The 27,348-nt window shown below is 54.0% G+C and overlaps 2 protein-coding genes across 14 annotated transcripts in view; both read right to left on the bottom strand.

Moving 5' to 3' along the window:
* Positions 1-550: 550 nt before the first annotated feature.
* Positions 551-7,334, bottom strand: ARRDC2 (arrestin domain containing 2). 4 transcript variants are annotated; one of them, XM_039867841.1, is made up of 9 exons: positions 6,776-7,334; positions 4,083-4,504; positions 3,924-3,990; positions 3,572-3,719; positions 2,971-3,073; positions 2,626-2,882; positions 2,297-2,459; positions 1,893-2,044; positions 551-1,652 (listed from the first exon to the last, which is right to left on the bottom strand). In XM_039867841.1, exons 1-9 carry the CDS (start codon positions 7,087-7,089, stop codon positions 1,599-1,601), a joined length of 1,680 nt encoding a protein of 559 aa, XP_039723775.1. In that variant the 5' UTR covers positions 7,090-7,334; the 3' UTR covers positions 551-1,598. The 4 variants fall into 4 exon arrangements, with proteins under 4 accessions (XP_039723775.1, XP_039723776.1, XP_039723777.1 ...); XM_039867842.1 differs by having other exon boundaries at positions 4,083-4,546; positions 6,831-6,969; XM_039867843.1 differs by having other exon boundaries at positions 6,831-6,962.
* Positions 7,335-8,718: 1,384 nt separating this feature from the next.
* The window catches only part of KCNN1 (potassium calcium-activated channel subfamily N member 1), a 28,916-nt gene continuing 10,286 nt past the window's right edge, over positions 8,719-27,348 (bottom strand). For 4 of the 10 annotated variants that reach the window (XM_039867835.1, XM_039867833.1, XM_039867836.1 and 1 more), the window contains 9 exons: positions 26,590-27,072; positions 25,738-25,833; positions 22,983-23,401; positions 19,945-20,086; positions 16,995-17,105; positions 16,528-16,630; positions 14,676-14,748; positions 11,813-11,882; positions 8,719-9,313 (listed from right to left, as the gene is read on the bottom strand). In XM_039867835.1, the coding sequence (XP_039723769.1) occupies positions 9,062-9,313; positions 11,813-11,882; positions 14,676-14,748; positions 16,528-16,630; positions 16,995-17,105; positions 19,945-20,086; positions 22,983-23,401; positions 25,738-25,833; positions 26,590-26,991 (1,668 nt within the window). In that variant the 5' untranslated portion in view covers positions 26,992-27,072 and the 3' untranslated portion in view covers positions 8,719-9,061. Of the gene's footprint in view, positions 9,314-11,194; positions 11,234-11,812; positions 11,883-12,244; positions 12,254-14,645; positions 14,749-16,502; positions 16,631-16,994; positions 17,106-19,944; positions 20,087-22,982; positions 23,402-25,737; positions 25,834-26,589; positions 27,073-27,348 lie in introns of those variants that run through there. The other 6 variants (XR_005653908.1, XM_039867839.1, XM_039867834.1 and 3 more) reach the window with 6 other exon arrangements.

The raw sequence follows: 27,348 nt of genomic DNA, 5'->3' as shown, positions 1-27,348 counted from the left end.
CAAATCCATAGAGACGAAAAGCAGATTAGTGGTCGCCAGGGGCTGGGGAATGGGGAGTGACTGCTAATGGGGATGGGGTCATGGAAATGTTCCGAAGCTAGACAGAGGAGATGGTTGCACACTATTGTGAATGTGCTAAACATTATGGAATTGTCTACTTTAAAATGATAAATGTTATGGTATATGAATTGTACCTCAATAAAAACAAAAAAGCCCAGACTCAGGCAGTACCCTTATGTACCCAAACCCCCTGCACGGCCCAGCCAACCTCTTCTCCATCTGCTGAGGACAGAGGAAACCTCTGTCTATCCTCCATCATTCACACTGCCAGCCATGTAACTGCATCAGGGGAGAGGTGTGGGACATGGGGTTTGGCTCCAGCCCGAGCTCAGCTTTCTTTTTTGTCTCCAAGCCTGTTTCTCCTCCTGTACAATGGGCCCTTTACCCCTCGTCAGCCTGGAATTCAATCCAAGATCCTGACCTAGGATGGCAGTCAAGGCCACCCCAGCTTCCTCAGCAGCTGGAAGAAGATAAACCAATTAAGCCTAGGCTCTTTCTCCATATTTTTATTTTTAAAAAAATAATTATACAAAAGAGAACAATTTAAGGCTTATTAGAAATGCTGAGTCCCAGGCTGGGACTCTGCAACTGGGGGCTTGTCCAGCTGCCCTTTCCCACTTTGTCCCTCCAGGACGTAGGGGTCTCCAGAAACATACTGGCCCTGCTGTGTCACCCCAGGATGACCTCTGTCCCCAAGGCCTGGTTGAATGCTCTGCTGTCACTATCTTAAAATTCTTAATAATCCTTGAACAAGGATTTCATTTGCAAGTTACATAACTGGCTTTGTCTGTTCCCCTCTGAACCTAGGCCATATAGCACCCAGGCAGCTCTGTGTCTGGAGTACCTGGAGGAGCCCCTAGGAACTTCCAGCCTGGGGTAGGAATCTCTGGCTTTCAGAGGCTTCAAAGACTAGAGCCACTGCACCTGCAGCCCACAGGCCCCACATGGCTCCCATGACCTTCTTCCCCAAATGCCACATTCCTGGGCCCTCTCGCCTTGCCCTCTGAGCCCCATTTCTAAGATGAACAGGGCAGTCTCCAACCATCACTCAGCTCCGACATTCTCCGACTTCTCTTCTCTCTTGCTTGCCTGCCTGCTGAGCTCCTATTCATACACCAAAGCCTCAGCTAAAATGCCCCTTCCTCTAGAAAGTCTTCTCTGCATACTCTCTGGATTCTCTCAGCCCTGAGACCCTTCCTCTGGTCCCATAAGACTGGAAGTATTTATGTCTGGCTGTGTCTCTTCAGACTGAAAGCCCCTGGGGCACCCAACCCTGCCCACAGGCCAGCACAGACAGCTTGAACGGTCTCTCAGATCCTGCATCTGATGCCTTACGAGGCCCAGTCCAGATAAGTCAGATCCCAGACTGGTTCTCCTTCTGTCCTGTGTGATATCAGAACAGCCCTGCCCTGTTCCAAGACTTGGTTTCCCCAACTTCAGTGCAGTCGGGCTGGTCTGCTCTTGATCCAGCCACTCCCCATGTCCACAGTGGCTGGAAGTATATGGGCAATCTTGTTCCTCAAGGTATCCACTTCCACTCAGCAGGTCATGCAGCGTGGCCTCATGGCCTCCGAGGGGGGGTTTGGATCCTCCTGAGGGAAAAGAACCCATCAAGTCTCAGGGGGCACCAGAGGCTCCGCAAGTTTCCCCCTTGCTAGTCTCCAGTGCAGTCAGCCAAGGGGAACCCCTAGAGCAGACTTGGAATCAAGGCTGGTTCGGGCCCTGAACATATGCATGGAAGTTTCATCATTTAAAATTCCTGTGTCTTCCACCCTTATTTTGGTTCCCAGGGCCTAGAGAGGCATGGGGGCTTCTTGGACCTCTGAACTCACCTCAGAGTACAAGGGCGGTGGGCGGTAGCGAAACTCCTGGATATAGGCAAAGAAGGGGCCTTCGAGGCTCATGTCGAAATCCTGAGGTGGTAGGAAGGGGCTCTGCCCCACTGCTGCCACATCATCTACTACCTCTGAGTACTCAGGAGGGGCTGGAAGTGAGAGCCAAGGGGGTGAGGCTGGTGAGGAGGGAGCCCCAGAACTGGGAACAATGGCCAGGAGCCTGTTTGTGCCAGTTCTGGGCTGCCGGGCTATGTGCTCTCAGCCTGGGATTCTGGGGAACCCGTGGTCACCAACATGATTATTGTAGATGGGAGTGTTGAGGCTGAGGAGGTGGAGTCAGCCTGGCACCGCTTCTGCCCAGCACCCCTCCCTGCCCCGGGATAGCAGGACAGGGTGCTCACCCTCTGGCCGCTCTGGCAGGGCCCCTAGCCCCCAGTCCAGCAGAAAGCTGGCATGGCTGCCCACACTGGACGAGCGGCTGCCGAAAGGGTGCAGGGGAACAGTGCCGATGACCAGCGGCAGCTCCAGGAGCAGCTTGGATGTGCCCGGGATGTCCACGAAGACCTTGAGGAAGAAGCCACAATGGAGGATGCCCAGGCGGCCTCACCATACCTGCCTTCTAAAGAAGGAGGCCCTTCCTGTGCTGGGAGGCCCCAGCTCCAGCCTAGGGAGGACTCTGTCTGGGGACAGAGCAGATGCAGCCCCCCCACAATCTCCTATAATACTCCACCTTGAGGGCATAGTCCACATGCAGCACACGACAGTGCAAGATGGAAGGGCCCACGGGGGGGATCCGAAGTGCCCGGCCCTGCCACAGTGCGTGCCGCCCGGGGCCTACAAGCTCCCCGGAGAGACTGGCCACCACTGCTCGTTTCTGCTTGCGGGCGCCTCGTGCCATGAAGGTCTGCGTCTGGACTACGGCCGCCCGTGGCAGTACCGGGCGCGTGGATCCGTTGTCGATCTCAGCGAAGACAGGGATTACCTCACCTGTGACAGGAAGTGGCAGGGCCTCAATTTCCCCACCTGCGTTCCTGTCACTGGCCCTCTTCCCGATCAGGCCACTCTCGTCTGCTACCTGGTGTGTACCCCTTGCGGTCGATCTTGGCAGAGAGGGAGACGAGGCCATGGTTATTGCACCAGGATCGGGCGACTTTCTCCCGAGCTCCTGCTTGAGGGGCCTGACAGGAAAGGGACATAAACGGGTCACTTTGTGCAAACCACAGACCTGTGGAGCTTGAGCTTCCAAACCACCCCAAGCTGAGGGAGGACTTGGGGAAGGGCTTAGTTTCCTGGTTTCTTTTTAACCATCTCAGAACTATCAGTAAAATGGATCCAGGAATATGATCCATTTCACAAAGCTAAAAATGAAATGAACAAGCCAAGTGCTTAATATGTAATCAGTGCTCAATAAGCCATTATTGCAAACCCTGGTTCTACCCTGTTACAGACAAGCCATCTGAGGCTCAGAGAGAATGAGACTCTTGCCCCAAGCCACAGAGCAAATTGGCGCAGCTAGGATTTGCACTGTCTCCACTGAACTTTACAGACATTCCCATGCCTCTCCCTGCCAGGACCCAGCAGTAACCCCTACTTTGTGAAGGGATTGAGGGGCCAGTCGGGGTCACCCAGCAGCCAGCCAGGCCCCATCGCACCTCCCGGGGCAGCCAGCCACTCACCAGCAGAGCAGGTGTGTTAATATCCACAGGCTCAATAACAGTAAACACCTTTTTTGCCCGGCGGGCAGGGACCCAGGGCCGGTGCAGGGTGGCCTTGATGCAGTATCGGACACTGCCGTGTTTACCTTCAAATGAGGTCACCAGGGTTCTGGGGATGGAAGGAAGGGGCTTCAGGGACCAAAATACAGAGACTCGCAGGTTGGTGATTCCCAAAGACTTAGAGAGTTTGAAAGACACAGGGACACTCCTGAGGGCTTCCCAGGGGACAGTCTTGGGGATCAGAGGTTCCCAGATACCAAGCAGTGAAGCCTCAAACCTGAAACGGGCTCCCCCACAACCCCAGATGACTCACGGAGGTAGCTGGAAGCTGAATGGGAACTCGTGGCGCCCAGGAGGCAGCGTGGTTGTCTCTCCAGTGTCTGCAGGTAGGAGCAAAAAGGGGTGGTTCAGTGGCAGCGCGAGGCTCCCGGGGCGCGCAGCACGTGGGCTGCGCAGGGGTAACCGGCCGTACCTGGAGCGAGAAACGTGGCACTGTGGCTCAGGACCTCCACGCGCTCGCTGTAGCTCTGCGTGTACGCGGTGCTGGAGCCAGTGCTGCGCGACTCAGTCCAGTGTACGTGGGCGCGGCCCCGCGCGCGCAGCCTCAGGGCGCCTACGCGAGCCGAGCCCGCCAGCTCCAGCAGCACCCGGCCGGCCACGACCTGGCCACCACTAAACACCGGATCGGCGCCCGCGCTCGCGCCGTCCAGCTGTACCACGAACGCCTTCACTTTGTCGAACAACATCGCGCCGGGGATGCGAACACGCCACGAGCGGACCCTGGCTTCGAACTCCCGACGTAGCGGTGAGAGGTGCGGACGCAGCTGCCTCAAGACGCGAAACCACCGCGCTCGCCGGCCGTGCCGGAAACTTCGTGGTCTGCGCCGGCGCCGCCTTTATATAGCAGGGCGGGGCGGGGCAAGACTCAGACCCCGCCTCCATAAGAGAATAAACCAATGGTGTGGAGAGAGGTGTGGCTCCACCCAGGCGTGGCTCCGCCCAGATGTGGAGCACGAGAACGAACTCCCAGATTCCAGGCCCCCTATCCTCCACTCTTGTGAACTCTGGAATGAAACTGAAGCACTGGGGCCCAGAGCCGGTCTCTCGCGGATCCGGGGGATAAAGAGGAGATACTGAGGCCCGGAGGCGGGGCCTAAGCCTGAGGTCACCCATGAAAGACCTTTCTGTTCCTGGGTTTAATCATCAACAGGCCACCACTTGCAGACGTGACTCAGGGCATGTCCAGCCTGAGCTGGAGGGATGTGGAACCGCCTGGCTCAATCGGGTTGCTCTGAGCCTAGGTCGCCCTGGCCTCAGTTTACCCTTCTGGGAAGGGTAATGGGAGAGGGAGGAAGATATAAGTGGGGCCTCCTTCCCTTTGGGCACCTGCTGACCCCCTCCTCTCATTCGAACCCTGCTCAGCTGGGTAACCCCAGACTAGTGACAACATCTTGGAGCCTGAGTTTCCACGTGCAGAGCCGGAAGAAAATCAGTACCCATCTCAGAGGGTTGTGCCTGAATCACAGTGTCGCCCCTACTTGACCCCTCCTAGAGCGCGTTCTCGGATCACCAGTCCGCTCCCGACGCACAGCCACTCTGTCGTGCCTAAGCGCTTTAGCCCAAGCTGTTCCTACCACCTGACGTTCCTTTCCCAACTTCAGGTCCTGGCAAACTCCTACTTGACCCCTAGGCCTAGCTCTCGTGCCTACTCCAGATACATCCAGCCCCGGTCTTTTCACAAAGCAGAGCGCTGGGGAAGCTCCAAGCACTCCCAGGTTCAGGGATGAGATGTGCCCTCTGGGCGGGATGACCCCACTCTGGGCTTCAATTTCTCCAAAGAACAGTAGGTGGCGTTTCTAAGGAGGGAGTCGCCTCCCCGCTATCTGCGGGGAGCCTTTGCCCTCTGGTGGCAGCGAGATGCACTGCTACTTGAACCCATCTCTTACCTTGGCCATCCCTTTGAGTCTATCTCAGGCCACTCTGGGTCCCCTTTAGGCCTAGGCACCCCAAGTGGGAGACAGCCATAACTGGACAGTGTCAGCCCATGACAGGGGTCACAGCAAGCTCAAAGGGAAGGACAGAGGCTGTCAACTCAGTGATCAGAACTTGGAGGGCTGCCTGAAGGATGAGGCTCTGGACCTGATAAAAGGGGTTGGGACCTTCTCTCCAGGCCAAGTGGAGCCTAGAGAGAGGACAGGACGCCATAAGCCAGGAGGTGGGGGTTGAGGTGACCCTAGTGGGAAAGAGGAGCTCCTAATGAACAGTGCATTTTACAGATGGATCCCCAGAGGTCCAGAGATGGGCAGAGTCACATAGCAGCTAAGAAAGTTTCACCCTTTCAGTGTCTTAAGGAAGCCACCATTGAGTGGGGAACTGTAGGGTGAGAGCAGCCCCAACTTCCTTTGAGCCTCAGGGGTTAGGGAAGTGCCTCTGGGGCCCCTTCCTGCCACACTCCATGCCTGCTATGCCTCACTTTCCACAGCTGTTCAGGAAAGAGTCTCCCGCACTTAGCGGCTGTTAGGACAAGGCTGCAAGGTCAGGTCTGAGCTGCCTCCTGCTGCACATTTTGTAGATGGGTATAAGGGAGGAGGGGGCCAGGGCTGCCCAAAGAGGCCCACATCCTCTGCAGTTCTTTCTGTGGCCCCTGTTCTGTTCCTGAGGGTGGGGAACTGAGGTTCCCAGCAGTTAAGACACCTGGTCTAATCTGACCCAACCCCAAGTCTTCTCCTCCTCACCTGCAAAGGCCATCAGAACCCCTAACACAGGAAAGAACTCGCCCTTGCAAACACTGTGAGGTAAACTGAGGGAGGGGGCACTGGCAGAGCAAGCTCGGAGTGGGGGGTATTTTGGGGTCCAGAGAAGATCTCCCGGCTCTACCCAGGGATTCCCCCAGACAGGGGGTCTCCACCACACAGACTAAATCAAGAGCGTCCAGACTTTGGCGCAAGGTTTGGGTGGGTAAGGTTCCCAGACCTTGGGAGGGATTCCCAGGAGAGTATTTTTTTTGGGGGGGGAGGGTAATGGTGGATGTCCCGTTGGGAGAGCCTAGACCCTGGGGAGGAGGTCCCCATTTTTTGAGAAGGATCACCGGATCGCATAGCCCATAAGTTGAAAGGCTCCCCACTCTCGAGGGGTGCGCAGACTTGAGGAGAGGGACACACAGACCTGGGGAGAGGGTGCCAGAGGATCCTGGCTATGGGGTGGGGAGTGAGCTGCTCACCTCCGAGCAGCAGCTGCCGTCGTCGCAGGTACGTCTCGGTGGCCGTGAAGTCGCTGGACACAGCGTTGACACCCACGCTTCGGCCCTCCAGCCAGTGCGTGGCCGCCTCGCCATGCGCAGCCACTTTGAGCGCTCGTACCCGAAGCGGCGCCGCCGCCTCAAGCAGTACCCAGCCGCACAGTCGCTCCCCGCCGCGGTACGCGCCGCCAGGGCCCCGGGCCAGCTCCAGCGCGAAGGTGCGCACGCCTCCCCGGCGCATGGCGCGGGCCTGGGTGCACCGCGGGGACAGCGCGGCCGGGCCGCGCGGTCACCAAGCTCACCGCGGGCCTCCCGTGTCTCAGCGCTCGTCCTCGCCGTCGCGGGCACTCCCGCTCTTTCTCCGAGAACTTGTGCAGGCGTCGCGGGCCTCCGCAGACTTCCTGGTCCTCGGCATCCGCCCCCGTGACGTGCCTCGGGGGATGTGCTGCCCTCTTGCCCGAGCTATTGACTTTGCCACCCCCCAGCGCGGGGCGGGCCCTGTTTTTGTAGGGTCGGTGTTGATGAGTCACAGGCGGGCGGGGGCGGATGTGGCTGGCGCAAAGCAGAGGCAGCCACTGGGCTGTGCCTTGTGGTCTCATGTGTCCCCCAACCGGCACCTTAGGCCCCAGGCGCTGCCCCAGCTTCCTATCTCCTCCTGTCCCTGCCACCTCCTGGTTGTTTCCCAAACACACCAAGCTCAGTTCTTGCCTCTTGGCCATTGCACTGGCTGTTCTTTAGCAAGGAACGCCCTTGCTCAGATCCACTCTCCAACCCACCCCCCACCCATGCCCAAATGTCACTTCCTGAGTCCACTAGTCAAACTCTGGCTTTGTTTCTTTCTTTACGGCTCTGCTCACTGTTTGTGGCTGCTATGTGTTTACTGTGGCTCCTCCATAAGACTAGGTGCACCCGAGGGTGAGCCCTGAGCCCTAGTCTCATCACTAGATCTTACGGCTAAGGAAACAGATGCTCCCTTACCAGAGGCAACTAGGTTTCAAATCCAGGTATGATCACAGCCCACCTGCACCTCCCCACACCCTTCTCTCTCTTGCACTCAACCTATCTCCAGGAGCCAGGTGGCCAGTGGCCTTATTAGAGGCTGCCAGGGCCTGGGCTCTCCACTGGGCCCAGATTAGTCTCCTCTGGGGCCAGGCCCTCCTCCCTACTCTGCTCAGGGCCGAGGATCTGCCAAGTGCCAGCCACCTCTACCCAACCCTAGCACCCCAAGCCCAAGGACTGGAAGGACCTGTGTGATTCTACTTGGGTCTAGAACCTTCCTTTCCAGCCCACCCCAGAGGGGCCACTTTAACTCCAGGATCGCACCACACCCTCCCCAACTTATACCAGCCCCCCGCCATGGAGTGCCCTCCACCTAGTCCAGGTTCTTCACTGTGGCCTATGGGCTCCCAAGTTTGAGTCTTGGCTCACTCCTCTTCACCCTATAGCCCCCAGAGAGGTGGCTTAACATCTCTGATCCTCAGTTTCCCCATCTTACCTTGGTCAGGTTCTGGTGACAAGTCTAATAATTTACATTATATTCCCTGTATATGGTAGGTGCTTAATACATGTGCAATGAACACTGAATGGCCCTCCTTACCCATGGCATCTTCTCCATTGGACCATGCCTCACTGGCAACTGGCCTATGGTGGGTGTGCCAACAAAGTCAGCTGTTCAAAGGGAAGGATGTCTGATTATCAACTGCATCCTAGGCTGGTATTGGGCCATGCCCAGCAGACTACCAAGCTAGGAAAGTGATGGAGACAGGCTCACCTTGACCCCCACATTCATTCTGAGACCCTGGGCTGGGTGTTCACCTCCCGGGTTGTAATTATGAGTATCCCTGCCCCCCCCCATGCACAATACGCAGCAACTGGGTGGGTCCTGCTTTATTCAGAACTGGCAAGGACCCCTCTCCCTGTTGTTCCGAGCCCACCAGGGGCCTGGGGAAAGTCCGGGGGCCAGGGGACCAGAGGAAGCTCCAGGCTCCTCCAGCTCCAACTAGGGAGGCAGCAGTCACCCCTGCCCTTGTCTGCGGTCCAGCTCTGCCCTCTGCCCAGACAGTCTGGGTGGGGTGGGTCCCCGGCCACTCTGCCCAACTCAGCTCTGGCTCTTTGAACTCCAAGAGGTGCCATTGGACAGGGCTTCCTGGATGGCATGTTGGTGCTGGCCACACGATGGCCAAGACTGTGGGGTCCGGTGGTGTGCAGGGCCATCACCCGCAATCTGAAGGGGTCACGGGTGGCCGCTGGCATGGGGGGTTCCGGGTTGCCCAGTCCGGGGGGCCAGGCCATGGAGGCAGGGGTGGGGGGGGCAGTGGGTGTATGGCTTGGGCAATGAGGCCAGGCAAGGCCTGCAGGGAGGTCCCCAGTGAATCCAGGCGGCTTTCGAGAGCAGCCAGACGGGCCTCAAGGTCCTCGTGCTGAGCGTGCAACTCCGACATGAGGTCGTACATGGCATTCTGTGTCTGCCCAAGACAAAGAGGTGGGAGAGAGAAGAGGCCAAGTTAGACAGGGAGGGACAGACACACAGAGAGATGGCTGTGACTGTGAGGACACCCCCAGCCCTGCAGGTTCTCCTGTTGGCCCCCAGGGGATGGTGAAAGAATAGGTGAGGGGATAGACAGGTCTTGAATGCCAGGCTTGGGTCAGCAGACCTGAGAAAGGCTGAGGGAGGTCCTGGGGCCAGATGGCTGTGGTCAGAGCTGCCCTAAGGGATTTAACTGGCCATGTGGCACATTAGACTGGGAATGGTACAAGGGGTCTGGAGCGACAAGTGACTACCCAAGGATATGACCCAATCACAGGCTGGGAATACGACAGCCATAACAATTACTGTTATGGTAGACGAGGGGGCATCCCCACCACCTCGCTGCTCCCCACAGTGCAGCCAGCAGGAGTTGGTGCTACACTGTCCTAACGGGACCCAGAGCTGGAGGAGAAGGCCGGCCATGCGGAAACAGCTGTCGGTGCAGACGCTATTCTTGCCACCAGGTGGCGCTAGAACATCGTACCCAGTCTAACCCCAGGTCTGCGGGACCAGACCCCGAGGCGGACCGCAGCCTACCACCCATCCCAGGCTTCCGAGGGTTGGACTGAAGGGACAGTGCAGCTGAGGGGGTAAAATACCCCCGACCCCTTGCTCTGTGGGAGAGAGACAGGATGAGGCGCCGATTTCGGTACCCGCAGTCCCTCCTTTCCAGCCTCCACGCCTTTCCTCTGCCGTGCCCCACTTTCCTTCTGTTACTGGTAGGCTGACTCCGCTGAAGGGGAGGGGCGTGCAAGCACCTTGAGACAACTCCTAGGGCCACTGACCTTCACCCGGGCCTGCCTTACAGAACCACAGTCCCCAGGGCAAAAGCATAACATCTGGAGGCATTCAGCCCTGGGATGGTTCATTTTGGCCCTGAGTGTTAAAAAAAAATTTTTTTTAAACTTAGGATATACATTTTATTTTTGTCAGAGAGATACAAATTAAATCAGCAACTTTGGAAAGGAAAGCATGAAAATTTAAGAATGGAAAATATTTTAACCTCGTTTAATTAAAAAAATTAGAAACTCATACAATCTCATCTAAAAGACTTTCAAAGCTTTTGTGAACTGTATTTTGAAAGTATACCACCGTGATTACAAGATTTAAATAACTTAAAAATTCAAATTTCAATCATTTATGTTAACAAAGTGTGATGTGGATAATTCAAATTATAATTCCTAGTATCTGAGTTTTTCCCAGGTATTCTATATTTTTGGCTATAATCTCATATGGCACCAAATTAGTTGACCTATGATTTCTATAAGCTCTTAGGGTTAAGTTCTTTCAACTGCCATTTGAATTATTTCTTTTTTCTCTGTACTGTTCTCTTCCAAATTAAATAGGTTAATATTAAATTATTTTGCAATCTCTTGATAATGAGGAAGAGAGTGAATCCAAAATGAGCTGGGTATAAGAAGTAAAATAGGGTAAGACTTAACATCTTCTAAAGATAATATTAAATTAGCCTCAGACTAATTAATTGATTAGGGGGTGGAGACAATAAGCAAAGCTCACACATGAACTATTTATGAAATGCACATCATTGGTCAGGAGCAAATTCAGAATAGTGTGAAAACATTCTAAGAGCTCACCTAACTAAAATCGGGTCAGTTGCCATATCTTTTAATGCAGGGGTCCCCAACCCCCAGGCTGTGGACCAGTACTGGTCCATGGCCCGTTAAGAACCAGGCTGCACAGCAGGAGGTGAGTGCCTGGCGGGGGAGCAAGTGAAGCTTCATCTGTATTTGCAGCCGCTCCCCAGCGCTAGCATCACCGCCTCAGCTCCACCTCAGATCATCAGGCATTAGATTCTCATTGGAGCATTGGTCCCTGGTGCCAAAAATGTTGAGGACCACTGTTTTAATCGATGAACAAAAAACGGGAAAGAGTAGGACTTGATATTAGAACCAACAAATAGATCCATTTATAGCACAAACTGATCTTACGGAGCTCTTGCAATCAAGAGCTTTAATTTCCTGAAAGGTGTTTAATTGCTATACTAATTAGCTTTCTGCTGATGCTATAATTTGAATTTATATCCATACCAAAATTACCACATCACCAATTTTGCCCACTAATTACATATTTTTATTAAAGCTATTTTCTTAGATACTGATTTTTTACAAATAAAATCTTTGCCAATATTAAAAGTAGCGTTTCTATACAGACATAGATTCCCAGAGTTCTTCTCACAATCAGAGTCTCTGGTCACAGTGGACTCTTGCAGACAGGGCTGGTATTCCTTGATGGCTTGTCCTGCCTACTCTGCATCCCTTGCTTATGTCACCTGCCTGCCCTATAGGTGCCAGTGCTGTCCCTCCCTCAGCAGGAGCTGGGCCCTGTCTTTTACTGAATGTTACCCCTTTCTCCCCTGGGCACCCAACCAGTCCCTCTTGGCCTGAGGAGCCTCCCCACCTGGACCTTCCCTGCTCACCTTGGCCAGGTCGGCAAGCGTGTTGGCCTGATCATTCAGCTTCCCCTGCTCAATCTTCACACTCCGGAGCCTGGGGACAGGTGCGTGGGTGGGGTTAGGTGATGGCTGCATTGGGGGGGGGGTGATCCTTCATGCACCTGCCCCACCCAGGATTACCATGTGAGACATGCAGGGGGAGTATGAGGCAGAAGTTGGGGTTAGGACCCCTGTAGTCCATTCCCTCCCCGCATGTAAGAAATAGCAGGGCCTGGAGGCTAGCTCAGCCACACAGCCCAACTCATGATGTCTCAGAAGCTTGGATTCCCAGGCCCAGGTGAAGCCTGCATTGGTCTGCAGAGTGGACACAAGCCCTGTCCACCTCCACAAGCTGCTCTAGGTGTGTGCCCTGTCCCATGACCACCATGCACCCCTGACCCCCAGGAAGAGACTTACTTCTGAGCTCTGACAGGACCCGGCGGAGCAGAGAGAAATCACATAGCAATTTTAATCTCAGTGCTGCTGAGCAGTGCATGCCCAGCCCTGCCCTTCTCCTGCGTGCATGACCCCAGGGTTGAGCTGTGGGCCCTGGACAGCTGAGGGGCTGCTGCCCAGGCTCTAGGGAGGGGCCCGGCCTCCGTGAGGGCAGTGCCAGCCCCTCAGGGATGCGTCTGTTCTCTGGCCCCTCCCTCCATCAGTGTCTACCATCTAGTTCGAGCCAAGACAAATGCAACTGCCTTCATCCTGCAGGCCCACTGTCTGCCAACCTGTGCTGGACACCTGGCCCCAGAGGTGACATTTAGTCCAGAAAACTATGCCCATGATGTTTCCTGAGTGGGAAAATGAGGCTCAGAAGGGCAAAGCCATTGCCTACCAGCACCCTGGAAGGATTTGGACTGTGTCTGCTACTCAGCCTCCGTGTCCTTGGCCTCCAGGTAGCTGACCAAGAGGGTGGGGAATTGGCCAGTATGTGTCCTCGCCCTTCCTCTCCATGCCTTCTATAGCTAAACTTGTCTATGGAAATGGTTCCCAGTAGGACTCTCTCTCTCACTGGTCCAAACTAAATCTGTGTGTGCCCACATGTGATGGATGCTCAGGGAGGCCCCTTGGGGCCCACCATGCTGGGTACTGCCAGGGTCCCTGAGAGGACCTAATCCCCAGCCAGCCCCGGTCCCAAGGGCCCGCTGAAGGGCCCTGACATATCTTCCCTGGGGAAGTCATTCTTGACTTCTCAGGAACCTTCCTGTTATATGGGTTGAACTGTGTCTCCCACAAAAGATATATTGAACCTAACCCCCAGGACTTCAGAATGTGACCTTATTTAGAAATAGGGTCATTGCAGATTTAACCAGGTTAAGATGAATCATTGGTAGAGGGTAGGGGATGGGGGGAGGGGGGAGGTAGACAGGGTAAAGGGGGTCAAATATGTGGTGACAGAAAGAAATCTAACTATGGGAGGTGAACACACAGTGTAAACATATATATGCCTTACTGTTAAAGTGTACAGCTGAAACTTGTTGGATTTCATTAACCAACGTCACCATAAAAAATAATTAATTCATTCATTAATTAAAACGACGAGTCACTGGAATGGACCCTAATCCAATATGACTAGTGTCCTTAACAAAAGGGTAAAATTTGGACACAGACATGCACAGAGGGAGGACACAGGGAGAACGCCATATGAAAATGGAGAATTTCAATGATGCATCTAGAAGCCAAGGAACCCCTGAGGCTGCCAGAAGCTAGGAGAGAGGCCTGGAGCAGACCCTCCCCTAGCACCTTCAGAGAGAGCATGGCCTTGCCAACACCTTGATTTTGGTGATCTAGCCTCCAAGACAGTGATCATAAGTTCTGTTGTTTTAAACCACCCACTTCATGGTACTTTGTTACAGCAGTCCTAGGAAATGCATACACTCACCAAACCCAGGCTGTGTTCCCCAATCCATCTTCCCCAAGACCATGTCTTCTCTTTCCCTGGCTGCGCATACAGTGCTCCCACAGTGGGGCCTTTCCAGCTCAAGGACATGCTGACATGGCTGCCTCATGCCTGCAGAGCATACTCATTCCCGCCTCCCTGCCTTTGCCCCAGCTGTGAGCGTTCTTTGGTAGGCCTGCCCACTTCTCAGTTTCCTACCCAAATCCCATCCACCCTCAGGCCCTAGTTCAAACTTGCTTAATTTCATCAGCTGTTCTAACAGGGCCACTATTTTTCTTTGGGGGATGCAGGGATATCTAAGGGTAAGTGATACAGTCCTACCACAGAACAAATGGACACAGATAACTCACAGAGAGGTGCCTTTTCCCTTGCCTCTTCTCAATTCTCACACGCTTACTCCCCTCAAAGAACCTTCTGGAACATGCCATGGGGCAAGGTCCAGGGCAGGGCCATGTCTGTGTCCCCCATGCCTGGCACACTGCCGGTGCAAGAAATGCTTGTGGAGTTACAAAATGACCATATCGAGGGTGACAATAACAAAGCCAGTTCCCAAATTTAGAAATACTGTGTGGTGCTCAGGTGCAAGTGAGTCATCTGGTCACCCCAAGTGTGTTCGATCTCCACCTCATTCCAAGGGAAGAGATACATTGCCATCATCTCCACTTTACAGATAATAAAATGAAACTTGGAGAAGCATAGTCACTTGCCCAGGCCCCACAGTTAGGTGGCAGAGACCAGACTGGGACCCAGTGGTAAGTCAACAACTGTGGAAGGGTTAACAAGGAGAATTCTCTGTCCTCAAGAGTCTCAAGGTGTCGTTAGGAGGTAGGGCTAACACCTGGGCACAGTGAAGTTGAGTAAGCTGGATACCAGCTCATCTCCCTGCTTTTTAGGCGATGGTGAAAGCAGAAGCAGAGAACAAGGAGGGTGGGGAATGCCATGTGTTACCAAGCATTTGTTCTGTGCCAGGGACTATGCCAGGCATTTCTGCACATCATCTCATTTAGACCTCTCTGCAGTCCTAGGAAGTAGAGACTCTTATCAGAAATCACCCAGTTATAACAGCAAACACAATAAATGTAAATGGATTAAACTCTAGCTAAAAGACAAGGGCGGTAAGCAGAACAAGGAAACTTTTGGGGTGATGAATGTGTTCATAATCTTCACCGTGATGATAATTTCATGTGTGCATATTTAACACTGATAAAACTGTACAATTTAAATAGGTGCAGTTGACTCTATGTTGATTATACCTTAATAAAGCTGCTTTATAAAAAGAGGCAAAAATAATTAAACAATCGTGAAATTAAAATCCAGCTGGCTGAGCTGCTTCTCCCATGGCCTGGTCTCTCCCTGGTAAATGGTCACACTCTACCTTCTGGCACCCCAGCCATACCCTGGGCTCTCCCTTCACCCACCCTCCCTACCCCACTGGTGTTCTTTGTGCTGCCTCTCGGCTCTGTGCTCCACAGCTGACTCAGTTACCTTTCCACTGTATGAGTTCAGATCCTAACGCTGTTCATCTCACTCTCTGACCCATGAGCCCGAGTCTGGCCTGGGGGCTCTTGGGGCAGGGAGCCATAGTGAATGGGGTTTCCCACAATGTGAGAGATGGGAACTCACGGCTCATACTAAAAAGTGCCTAAAAACACGTTTTTACTATTTTAAATCAGGTACCATGTGACTCGACTATAATTTATATTTGAGTGCCTCATTCCTAGACATGACCACTGAGCACTTGAAATGTGGCTGGTCTGAATAAAAATGAGCTGTAAGTGTAAAATACACGATGGACTTCAAAGATTTAGTACAAAATACCTCATTAATTGTTTTTATGTTAATCAAGTTACGATGATAATATTTTGTGTCTACTAAATAAGCATATTACATTTGACTTGCTTCCTTTTGCTTTGTAAAAAAAATGTGGCTACTAGAACATTTAAAATTATGTATGTGGCTCACATGATATTTCTAGTGGATGGTAACTGGCATATCATGGCCTGTGGGCCAGATGTGGCCCGATGCCTGTTTTGGAAAATAAAGTTTTTATTGGAGTATAAACTCATTCATCTTCACTGCCTTCCTGCTAAGACGGCAGAATAGAGTAGTTGCGACAGAGACCATCGGGTCCACAAAGCTTGAAATATTTACTGTCTGGCCCTTTACAGAAAAAGTTGGCCAACTCTGGTTGCACATTGGACTCACCTAAAGAACTTAAGTTTAAACCCAGGCTGCATCCCAGACTGTACTGTAACCGGCGTTGGGTGCCACCTGTGGGATTTTTTAAAGCTCCTCGGGTGACTCCAGTGAGCAGCCAAGGATGAGAACTACTTGATTAAATAATCCTCAGGACAAAAAGACAACAGAGGAAATTAAGTAATTTCTAATTATCCTACATGAGCTTATGCAACAGGCCACAAATTTAATTCTGAGCTTTCTGGAAGCCAAAGCGAAAGAGGAAATTGCTTCAATGTCTAAGGGGTAAAATTATTTTGGCTATTCCAGAGAATAAAATATGCTCCCTGTCATTTATGTTGGGTGGGCTGCATAACTTATCAAAGGTGATTTCCTTGGACAAGTGTGTCCATTGTGTGTCCCCCTCTGACCATCCCACCATCCCACCCAACAGAAGCTTCTGACCACCCGGCATGGGAGGGGCCATGACAAGGCCATGCTGTGCTGTGTGGCCTGGCCCAAGGCCTCCTCCCCGGGGGTCACGGCTGCCTCCGCACCAGGCGGATACAGAAACGTGAGTGGGAAAGGTGCTGGACTTACTGATGGATGGCTTGGAGGAACTTACGCTGGTGTTTCCGAACCCGGGCGTGGTCTGGCTTCTTCACCAGCCTGGTGTGTTTGTAGATGAGCCACGTCTCCCTGAGAACGTTAGCGGCGGCATTTTTTACCTGGGACCAGAGAAAGAACAGTTCCCCATTGTATACATAAGGAAACTGAGGCACAGAGAAGCTGACCTGCCAAAGTCAGACAGCTTATAAGTTGCGTCTGGCTGCTTGGCCCCAGAATCCCTGCCTCTCACTGTGCAGCCCACAGCTAGACTGTAACTGGGCACACAGGTATCCACCCATCGCTGTGCACACAGGTATCCACACCCATCGCTGTGCACGGCTCATGGATGTTCCTATAAGTGGCTGAGCCCAGTGCAGTCTTGGCACACACATGGGTGTGCCTGGTGTGTGCAGAAATAAGGTGGGGAGGGTCCGCCCTTGACAACTGGGAAGGGGTAACTGTGATGGGGGCTGGCGCCCTTACCCGCTTGGTGAGCTGCGTGTCCATCATGAAGTTGTGCACATGCTTCTCTGCTTTGGTGAGCTCCAGTTTCCGGGCCACTACGGCCACCACAAGCGCCGTGCAGCCAGCCCCCTGCATGGGGGGAGGGGAAGGGCACATCAGTGTCCACTTCATATGGGTCCCAGGCCACAAGCAGGACATCCTCCCTCCTCCAGGAAGCCTTGGTTCCACCCTTGCCTTTACCCTCCAAGCCCACAGTGTTGGCACAGAATTAGCTTACTGACTTATGACCCCACTTGCTTTATACGTCAAACGTCTGGGGAGTGTGTCCCACAGATTAGCTCATTTGATTCCAGCAACGTGGAGACGTAGGACTACTCTTATCTCCATTGGGCAGAGGGGGAAATTGAGGCTCAGAGATAAGAAAGGGACTAGAAACAGCAGGATCAGCAGGCACAGTCAGGGCCAATGACCACAGAGGTGGGAGGATTTAGAAGCATCTCTGTCATGGCTTCAGGGTATACGTGTTGGGGACAGAGACCAGGCTGGCAGGTAGTTGAGCAGTAACAAGAGTCAGCTGGTGGGTGATAAGGACAATGTGAGGGAAGAGCCAGCAGGTTACCCACAGTGGGGCATTTGCAAGAGGAAGAGGCGAAGTGCAGGTCTCAGGAGGCAGGGAAGTTGGGGGAGGAGTGCCTCCCCATGTGGGCTCCCTGCTGGGTACGACCACCCTCCCCAGGACACCCTAAATGGCAGCCAGACCCTAGCTAGGGAAGGAGGTCAGAGAGGACTCGCCTGCCTTCTCGGGGGCCACCGGGGAAGAGGGCAAGAGTGAGGCCCCAAGGGGTAATGAAGGGCAGACAGGTATGGGTAGGGGGCAGCAAAAAGCGACTCAGGAGTGGGAAAAGGGGAGGTTTTATCAGGGAGCCTAGTGTACTCAGGAGGTGTCATCAGCCTCAGGAGTGGCCAGAAGGCAGGTGGCAGGGACAAGTGATGGGGCCAAAAGGTTGTCTCCCCACATGTGCTGCAGGCTGTCCCTGGTGGCTCACCACCTGCCTGCTGTTTCGTCCTGTGGCTGCTAAGTACAGGATGGAAAGAGACAGAGGTCAGGCCCTGGGAGTCAATGGGAAGGGGGAATAGTTCAGTTTTTCTTAGGGGTAGATGGAAACATTTATGGGGAGAGATAGGAAGGGGCCAGGGACACTGTCAGACTGTCCTGGTTGGGTCTGGAAGCCAACATGCCCAGCCTGGCAGGGTGGGCACAAAGTTGAGGGTTCTTGGCCAGAACGAAGATCTTGGGAGCACCCAGGAGCCCCTTCTTAGGAAAAGCCCTGGCAATTGGGGGCAAAGCAACATGCTGGAAACCTGCCTGTGGAATACTATGCAGCAGAGGAAAAGAATGGATGACAGCTCCGCACAACAGCATGGATGTCGTGTTGAGAGAAAAATGCTAAGCGGAAAATGCCGAGCTCAGAGGTCATGCTGAGATGCCTTGAAGGTCAAGAAGGGGAAACACGCGGTCGGTGTGACAGTGGAAGGGAGCGAGTCCATGGGGCAGTGACCGGGAGGGGACACACTTGGGCACAGATGGAACAGAGGGCTAACGGAGCAGCTAAAAGGGATTCAAGCATGACTGTGCATGCATATACTGGGGGCAAGGGTAGGGAGTGAGCTGCAGGCTGGACATGGAACTGATTTTCTGGAAGGAGCTGAATCCCAGAGAAGGGAACACAGCGTTTCCATTTCACTGAAGGTTTTTTGGATTTAAAACCCTCGTCTTATCTTCAGTTTTTGTTTGTTTGTTTGTTTGTTTGTTCATTTGTAAAGTTCATTTGCTGGGGGAGGGAGCAGGGGACTGTGGCTCATCTTTCTTTGTTGCCCTTTCACTGTCACAAAATAACAGAAGCAAATATGTGTGATGCTATTTCACGAGAGAAGGGCTGTGTTCAGCTGGGCCAGGAAAAGGGTGGCCTTGGTGGGGGCAGGAGGACACGGATCCCAGCTGTGTCCAAATGGGAGGGGATGAGAGGCGAAGAGAGACAGAGCGACTGGGCTTTAGGCTTTGAGAGATGGTGACAACTGGGGACAGTCTACATGCGGTGAAGGGGGCTGGGCTGAGTCCCGGCAAACCAGCCCCTCCCTCTTGGGAGGAAAGGAATTGTGGGGATAGTGTCATGTTTTTCCAAGAACAAACGCTTCTCTCTGTACTGAAAAAAGGAAGGAAACACTCAAGGGAGTGGCCCGCGGTGGACCCTGGTGTGGAATCAGATGGCCTATGAGCATTTACATTTGTAGGGGAGATGAAAGAAGCTTGAGGAGAAAGAAGGTTCTGGAAGAATGGAACCTGATGATGGAATCAGGGAAAGGAGAAGGCATCAGATGTCTAAAGGTTGCCCTTACGTGTGACAAATTTGAGAAATCTCTGAGGGAGATGGGGTGTTGCCTGGACCCACCCAGTCACACGAGACAAACTTCAAACTATGGGGTCTCAGCGGGGTTGCTCAGGCCACCCCCAAAATCAGGAAAGGATGGGGAATTAAGTGAGTGTCCAAGGCATTCATGGATCTAGGCATTTCATATAAATGAACAGACTCGATCCTTGCAACAAGCAGGGGAAGTGGACACTGGTTATAGCCAGGGAAACTGAGGCATGGAAGCACCAAATCTCTTGCCCTGCATCCAGGGGCTGTGAATTAAGTGGGCTGAGGAGAATAAAGGGGCCACAATGACACTCTGGTCAGAGTGGACCACAGCATCTAGCCAGGCGAGCACACAGGGGGCTGCATATCTGGAAGACCCCAAGAGGAGATGTCCCCAGGTAGCCCGAGGGTGCAAATTCTGCATTACATCAGAGGTAAGCAGGAGGGCCACAGAGGGGCTGGTGGACATGAAGAGGGACTGTGATGTGGTACAACTTGTAATGGGGTGAGTTTCCTGTTGGCAGGGGATGTGCAAGGGCCCTGGCCCTTACCATGATGCCGGTGAGCAGGCACACACCCTTCCCGCAGTAGGTGTGGGGCACCATGTCGCCGTAGCCGATGGAGAGGAAGGTGATGGAGATTAGCCACATGGCCCCCAGGAAGTTGCTGGTCACTTCCTGCTTATCGTGGTACCTGGGGAGAGTGGGGAGGGCCAGTCAGCCCACACCAGTCCCTCTCCCTTCATCACACCCCCTGGGGGCAGTGCCTTGACAGTAGGGAACCGGTCACTCTGGGGGCTCAGAGTGATAAAGGTGTGGTCATGGGAGGGCTGGTCAGCTCCTGAGGCAGCCCCCATGGGGCGGAGGGCACCCACGCCCTCCTCCGAGCCTCCCTTCTAGCCTCATACCTTTGCCCGACCCCCAAGCTGCTGCCCAGGATGTCTGTCCTCCAGGCCCTGGTCATGGGGCAGAGAGGGGTCCAAGTGAGGGTGCATCCACGTGGGTTCACACATGTACACCTTATCCCCTTCCCAAAGACAGACACACAGACAGACACGGACATGGGTGGCCACAGGTGCCAGAAGCATCAGGGAGTGGAGGTGAGGATTCAGGTCAGACACCAGACAGAACTTCCCCAGCCAGCAAGGTCCCAAGGAGGGAGGAAGGCTACTGGGGGAGATGGGAGGCTGGAGGAACACACTCCATGACCTGAGAGAAGAAGGGACGTCAATATGTGAAAGGCAGCACTGGTTGTCCCAATCCTGAGTCTGGGCTTGGTCTACAGGTGAGGAGGGAAGAGGCAGCTCACGTGGCACTGGGGGAAGAGCCCCAGCTGGCGGGGAGCGGAGACAGGCCCCAAGGCCCTGCAAAGGACACTATTTTGTCCCCATCACAGCCTGGCCTGGAATCCTGGCCACAATGGGCTATGAACAGGTTAGGTTTTACCTGCGGTCAGCCTAGGCTGTGGGGCTGAGAGGCTGGTTCTCTGGGTCTGGGGGCAACTCAAGGTCCTGCTCCAGCCCAGCACCTAGCCTGCAAAGCCCCTCCAGCTCAGAGGAGCCCTTTCCAACTGACCCCCTCCTTCCTGGACCTGAGGCCATCTGATACCCATGCCAGTGGGTGGAGACTTCCCCTGGAGAGATTCAAGGTCAGAGGTCAACTGAGGTCAACAAAGGAGGTAGGTCCCTGGCTGGGGAGAGTCAGGGGGAGCTGGAGGAGGGCTATTCCAGGCAGAAGGAGCTGGGGTTAGGGGTTCAAGAGGGGGAGGAGGGAGGGGAAGCCCCAACAGTGGGTGGGAGGAATGGAGGCCTTTTCAGCAAGCTTGGTGTTTGAGAGTCTCCACCCTGCTGGGGGGCTTCCAGGTTGCTTGCCATGTGTGGAGGACCAGGAATTGACCCCCATCTTTCATTGGGGTACCTGAGCCCCAAACTGCCCCAGCCTCCACTTCTTGGGAGACCAGCACCTCCCACCTAGCAGACAAGAGGAGAAAGGGGCCCTCCAACCGTAGGTGGGGGAGCCCTAGGCCCAGCTGCAATTATGGTGGGTGCTGCAGAACCACTCAGGACAATCCAGGTCCAGGGAGTGGGGGGCATGCGGGAGGTGGGTGGGAGGTGGGGTGGGGGTGGGACAGAAGCCATGGCGGGGCAGGGGAGTGAGGTTTCAAGCAGTGTCATAGGCTCAGGGAGGACAAACCCCTTACCTTACCTATCTATTCCTACCCCACCCAGGGGCTCCTGAAATGACCCAGCCTGGACCTCAGGGATGCTTGATGAGGGGTACCTATCTCTCACTCCTCAGACGCTGATCCTGAGCCCACCCTGAGGGGGTGGGGGATGGGCTGTGAGAACTGGCACTGGAGCACATCATGGGTCCAAAGGGACCCTATGTGACCCCCCCCCAGAACTAAGCCTCCATGACAGGAAGAGCTGGGCCCTCACCCCTGTGAGCTCCACTCCAGGCTGAGGTGGAGTCTGTGGAGTAGAGGCTTAAAGGGGTGAGGTCATGGGTCCTCGGGGGCAGGTCCAGCCCAGGGACCCCCCAGGAAGTCCAGTCACAGTGCCACCCACCACAGACCCCTCCAGGGCCTTCCCTAACTAGGCAAGAGGCAGGAGACACCTCTCCCGACAAAGTACCCCCATGCCCTGAGAGGCCCAGCAGAGCCCCTCCCTCTTCTGGAGTCCCCAGGCATCTGGAGATGACTAGGAACAGGTCTTTGGAAATGTCTCTTTTCCCCTGAGAGCCTCAGTTTCCTCATCTGTAAGTTGGATTGATAGCCCACCACCTTCCAAGGCTGTTCAGAACAAATCCTGAATGGGAGGTCCTAAAGGGTGGGCCAGTATTCTTTCACTCCAGACTCTGGACCTGGAAGTCAGCCACCCAAACAAGACACCAGAGCAAAGCCTTTTTTTCCTCTCCAGGCCTTAGACACCAGGCCCCCAAGGATGCCCAGTAGACACGACCTGAGAGTGGCCTGCCTCCCACTGTCCTGGGACTGACTCAATCCCACCTGGCCCTGGGTGCAGAGATGGGCTCTCCCCATGCCCCATGGGCTCTAGCCAGTCCTAGCCACCCCGCCTCACCTCCCCATTCCCTCCCCTCATGGCAGCTAATCTTAAATTCCTGGCTGGCAGCATGGTGGCGGCAGCTCAGTGCACACAGCTCGGCCAAGGGTGGGACTCACATGTTTTCCCTATAGTCCGGCGGGGCGGGCAGAAGGGAGAAGGAGAGCAAGTTAAATTGTGGGGGAGACAAGCGAATGAGAAGTGTCCCTGTTCCTGCTGCCTCCACTGCTTGGGCCAGAGGCCAGAGGTCAGCTGCCCACAGAGTGGAGAGGCGGGGAGAAAAAGGAGTATGAGCTCCCTGGGGGAGGGTGGGAGAGGAAGAGAGGACTGGGGTCCCAGAGGTGTGTGGGTTGGGGTAGGGGCCAGGGGTAGGTGGGGACACAAGGCTGAAGTCAAGGAGTTGAGGGATGGTTACTAAGGCCAGGAACTCAGGAGAGAGGTGAAGGGGATGGCTATGGGAGCCCTGGGTCAGTGACGTCAGTGGGTGGGCATGGGGTCACCAGGGTGGAGGTTGGGATCAAGTCACACCTCTCGCATACGCGCACGGTCCAGGCAGCGATGATCCAGGAGGAGATGCTGAAAACGAGCAGCACGGTGCCTGGGCAGATGGTCATGAGCGTTTTCATGACGAAGCGCGTGTTGAAAGTGATCTTGTTGAGCGCCCCGATACTGCGGGACGAGGCGTCGGTGAAGATCTTGCTGTGCAGCAGCATAACGCGCCCCAGCAGGTAAAGGCGTAGGAACATGGGCACGGAGAGCAGCACGTCCACGTCTGCCTCGGCCGCTGCGGGTGCGTACGTGAAGGCCAGCCGTGCCGTCCACGTGAAACGGTAGTGGCCAGGCACAGGGTGGATGGCACACACGGCCAGCTCCAGGGAGATAAGGAGGACACGTTCGCACGTCATGGCGATGCGCCAGTCATCTGCCCCGTTGTCCACCATGAACAGCTGCAGAGGGCCGGTGGGAGGCAGTGAGTCTCTGACATGTACCCAGGCCCCTCAGCAAGGGCCCCCACCCAAAACCCCACCCCCAACCCCGCCCACTCCTCTTTTAGGAGAAACATGGCCTCATAAACAAAACTTCCTAGATCTGGGGGTTGACCACAACTCAAACTAAACATGGGACGGATGGTCCCCCAAAAGTTAAACATAGTGACCGATGACCCAGCAATCCCACTCCTAGGTGGGATTCATAAGAGAAACGAAAACAGGTGTTAGAACAAATCCTTGTACATGTTCAACTACAGCAGCACTATTCACAATCACCGGAAGTGGAAACAACCCAAGTGTCCATCAAAGGATGAGCAGATGAACAAAATGCGTCCATCCAGACAGTGGAATATTACTCAGCCATAAGGAGGAATGAAGCACTACGACATGGATGAACCTTGATTATATCATGCTGAGTGAAAGAAGTCACAACATGCCACCAGCCATGGCTGAGGGGGAGATATTGCCACCGCAGTGGGCCTGGTAGGTGGAGCTTTGAGCCAAGAGGATTGATTACTCCTGAGCCTTCGAAACTCATGTAATCTACCTTGCTGGCTCTTAGACTTGATTAGGACCCATTGCTCCTTCTTTTGGATTCTCTCCTTTGGAACTGGGATGTCTGTCCTATGCCTGTCTCACCACTATATTTTGGAAGAAGGTGAATTGTCTGGTTCATAGCTGGAGAAGAACCTTGCCTCAGTCTCACCTAGACCTGATATAGGTGATTTAGATGATATAAATAAGACTTTGGACTTCGAGTTGATGCTGGACAGGATTAACACTTTGGGGGCTACTGGAATGGGGTGAATGCATTTTGCAGAGGAGGACATGAATTGGGGGATGGGCTACAGGGCAGAGTGTTATGGACTGAATCGTGTCCCTTCAAAATTTATATGTTGAAGCCCTAACTCCCAATATGACTGTATTTGGAGACAAGGCCTTTAAAGAGGTGATTAAGGTTAAATGAAGGTATGAGGATGGGGCCCTAATTCTACAGGACTGGTGCCCTTTTAAGAAGAGTAAGAGACACTAAGGATTGACGAACACAGGGAAAAGGCCATGCAAGGACACAGCAAGAAAGTGGCCACCTGCACTTCGAGGAGACAGGCCTCACCAGGAACCAAACCTGTTAGCACCTGGTCTTGGATTTGCAACCTCCAAAACTGTGAGAGAATAAATTTCTGTTGTTTAAGCCATCCTGCTGTGGAAGTTTGTTACAGCAGCCTTAGCAAACTCTTACAGTGCTTTGTTCTTTTTAAAGCTGAATAAGACAATATATGAATAATATGTGAATACAATAATATATGAATAACACAATGAATAACAATCCCACTATATGGATGGACCACATTTTGTTTCTCCATATACCGGTTAAAGACATCTGAGTTGTTTCCACTTTTTGGCTGCTGTGAATAGGGCTGCTATGAACATCCATGTACAAGTTTTCATGTGAATGTTTTGTTTCTCTTGGATCTATACCTAGGAATAGAATTGCTGGATCATATGGTAACTCCATGTTTAACTACCTAAGGAACTGCCAGACTATTGTCCCCAGAGGCTGTACCCTCAGAACTGCTTCCTTCCAGCTCGGCTGTCACTGTCCCCATCTCTGCTGCCCCCAGCCACATCCAGAGCCCTTTCTGTGAGCCAGATCCCGGATGTCCTCAAAACTTCTGCACATAGTGCAACCCAGGCAGGATTCTTCTGTGCCCATCTCCTGTCAGACTGTCAGGGGTCAGAGGCCAGGGGTGAAGAGGCAGATCTGTCAACTTTTGGTGTCCCTGCAACCTGGCGCCAGACCCAAGTGATGTCTGTCTGCTGTGGGCACATCTGCCTGACACTCCTTGAGCTAGAGTCAGGCCCAAACTGGTTTTGATTAACCCCCAAAACAGAAGAACAAACTCTGTGGCACGTAATAAATCTTTTAAATGCAAGGACCGATTGAATAGGAAAGGAGCCTGGTACTATGAACACTGGTTTTCACCACTGCAAAACTTCAGAAGACCCGAGGGCTGCGAAATGCCCATGGTGCACCAGACCCTAGCTCACACCCCCCACCCCATGCTCTCACTGTCCTTTTTTTTTCTCAAATAATCAATAAATAGTAAAACATAGACACACGTTCAGGAAAAATTTGAGGTGGTCTAAATGATGTCATCACAGAGATCTTTTTTTTTTTTTCTATAAGGAAGCTCTTGGTCCTTTTATGTTTAAGAAACTGGGGTCCCAGGTGGCTGGTGTGGGGGGCGCTAGGGTACAGGGAGGAGGGTATCCTGGCCCAGCCAGGCACTGACCTGGATCTCCCGAGCATGGTAGAGGACAACTAGGCCCAGCAGGATAACCGTGGAGAGGCTGATGAGGCATTTGAGTGCGAATGAGTACAGGGACTCCTGGGCAGAGAGAAAAAAAACAGTAGGAAGATGCTGTGGGGGTGGATAGCCCTCTGACCCCCACACCTGGGCATTTTGCTCAGGAAGCAATGCACCTGTTCTTACTCCTTAGGCCTGAGCTGACAGCAAGATGGGTCTAGCACTTTACAATTTATATGGCCTGGTCTTATGTGGGCCAGTACTTCATAGTTTAAAAGGCCTGACCTCCTAAAGTCCTAGCACATCACAATTTAAAAGGCTTGGCCTCGCATGGGTACAGTACTTCACAGTTTATACGGCCTAGCCTCATACAGTTACAGCACTTCAGAGTTTATGGGTCGACACAGCCCTGATCTATCTCTCTCTGTCCTCACATACCCTCAGGCAGCACAAGAAGACTCACAGCCAGATTTGTAACCCAGCGCCAACTCCTCTGGGTGTGGGGACTCTCCCTGCTCCCCGCCCAGACCCTGTCTAAGGCTCCCTGCTGTCCTGGGCCGGTCTTGAGGGGACAGCTCCTGTCCCACCTTTAGCCAGGGTTCAGATTCTAGGTGCTGGTAGGGGAATGGGCTGGACCCTCCACTCCCATCTGTAGCCACCCTGCCATCCCCAGGAGGTAGGCCCAGTGGGAACCCCCCACCTCCAGGACTCCCGGCATCTCCCATGTACCTCTCTTGGGGCCAGTGTGCCCCTCTATACCATACCTAAGGGGCGGTGGGGAGCCAGCTGTGCCCAGTGGGGCCTCCCTGGGATACCAGGGAAAAGGGCTGTGCCTACCTTGGTATAGACCCCCCAGGACAGCTCCGTCTCCGTCACCATGACAACGATGCCAAACATGCCGAAGATGAGGGCATAGTCGCTGAGGCGCTTCCGCTTCTCGAAGAGCGCCCGCCGGTGGCCCAGGCGGTGGCCCACATTGGGAGGCTTCCCTGAGCCCCTCTGCCCACCCACCTCATCTTCCTCATCATCTTCCTCCTCTTCTTGGTCCTGGGGCTGCCCCCGGGAGCTGCCAGGTGAGAGCTGGCCCGGCTCGTTCTTGGCTACCACCACCTGGAAGCCTGGGCTGTGTGGGGGCTGTGGGGGGTGGCCGGCCTCTGGGTCCAGAGGGTCTCGGCCTAAGGCCCCCGGCCCACCGCCCAGTGGCCGCCCCCCACAGCCATTATGGCTGTGGCTGTTCATGACTATGTGGGTGCTGAGGTTGGACTCGCTGCAGGCTGTCTGGGGCCTGACATGGTTCAGTGGCTGGGCTCCCACGCTGACCTGCAGGGGCAAGGGGGATATGGTCACGTCAACTAACCAGAGGGCCAGGGACCATTGCAGCTACTCCAGAACATTCTGAGGTTCAGGAGGCCATGAACCCAGAGCAGCTGACACACATGGGTTTGCCATCCCAGAAACACCCAAGTCAGCCTATGTCCCTCCCCTACTAGAAAACCTCCTGTGGCTCCTCAGTGCCATTACATAAAAATCAAATTCTTCACCGTGGCCAGGAGGCCCTCTGTGGCCCAGCTCCCACACACTTCATCCTTCTCAGTC

Source organism: Pteropus medius, unplaced genomic scaffold, assembly GCF_902729225.1.
Source record: "Pteropus medius unplaced genomic scaffold, Ma_sr-lr_union100, whole genome shotgun sequence".
Taxonomy (NCBI): domain Eukaryota; kingdom Metazoa; phylum Chordata; class Mammalia; order Chiroptera; family Pteropodidae; genus Pteropus; species Pteropus medius.
This window is presented reverse-complemented; position numbering and strand designations above follow the sequence as displayed.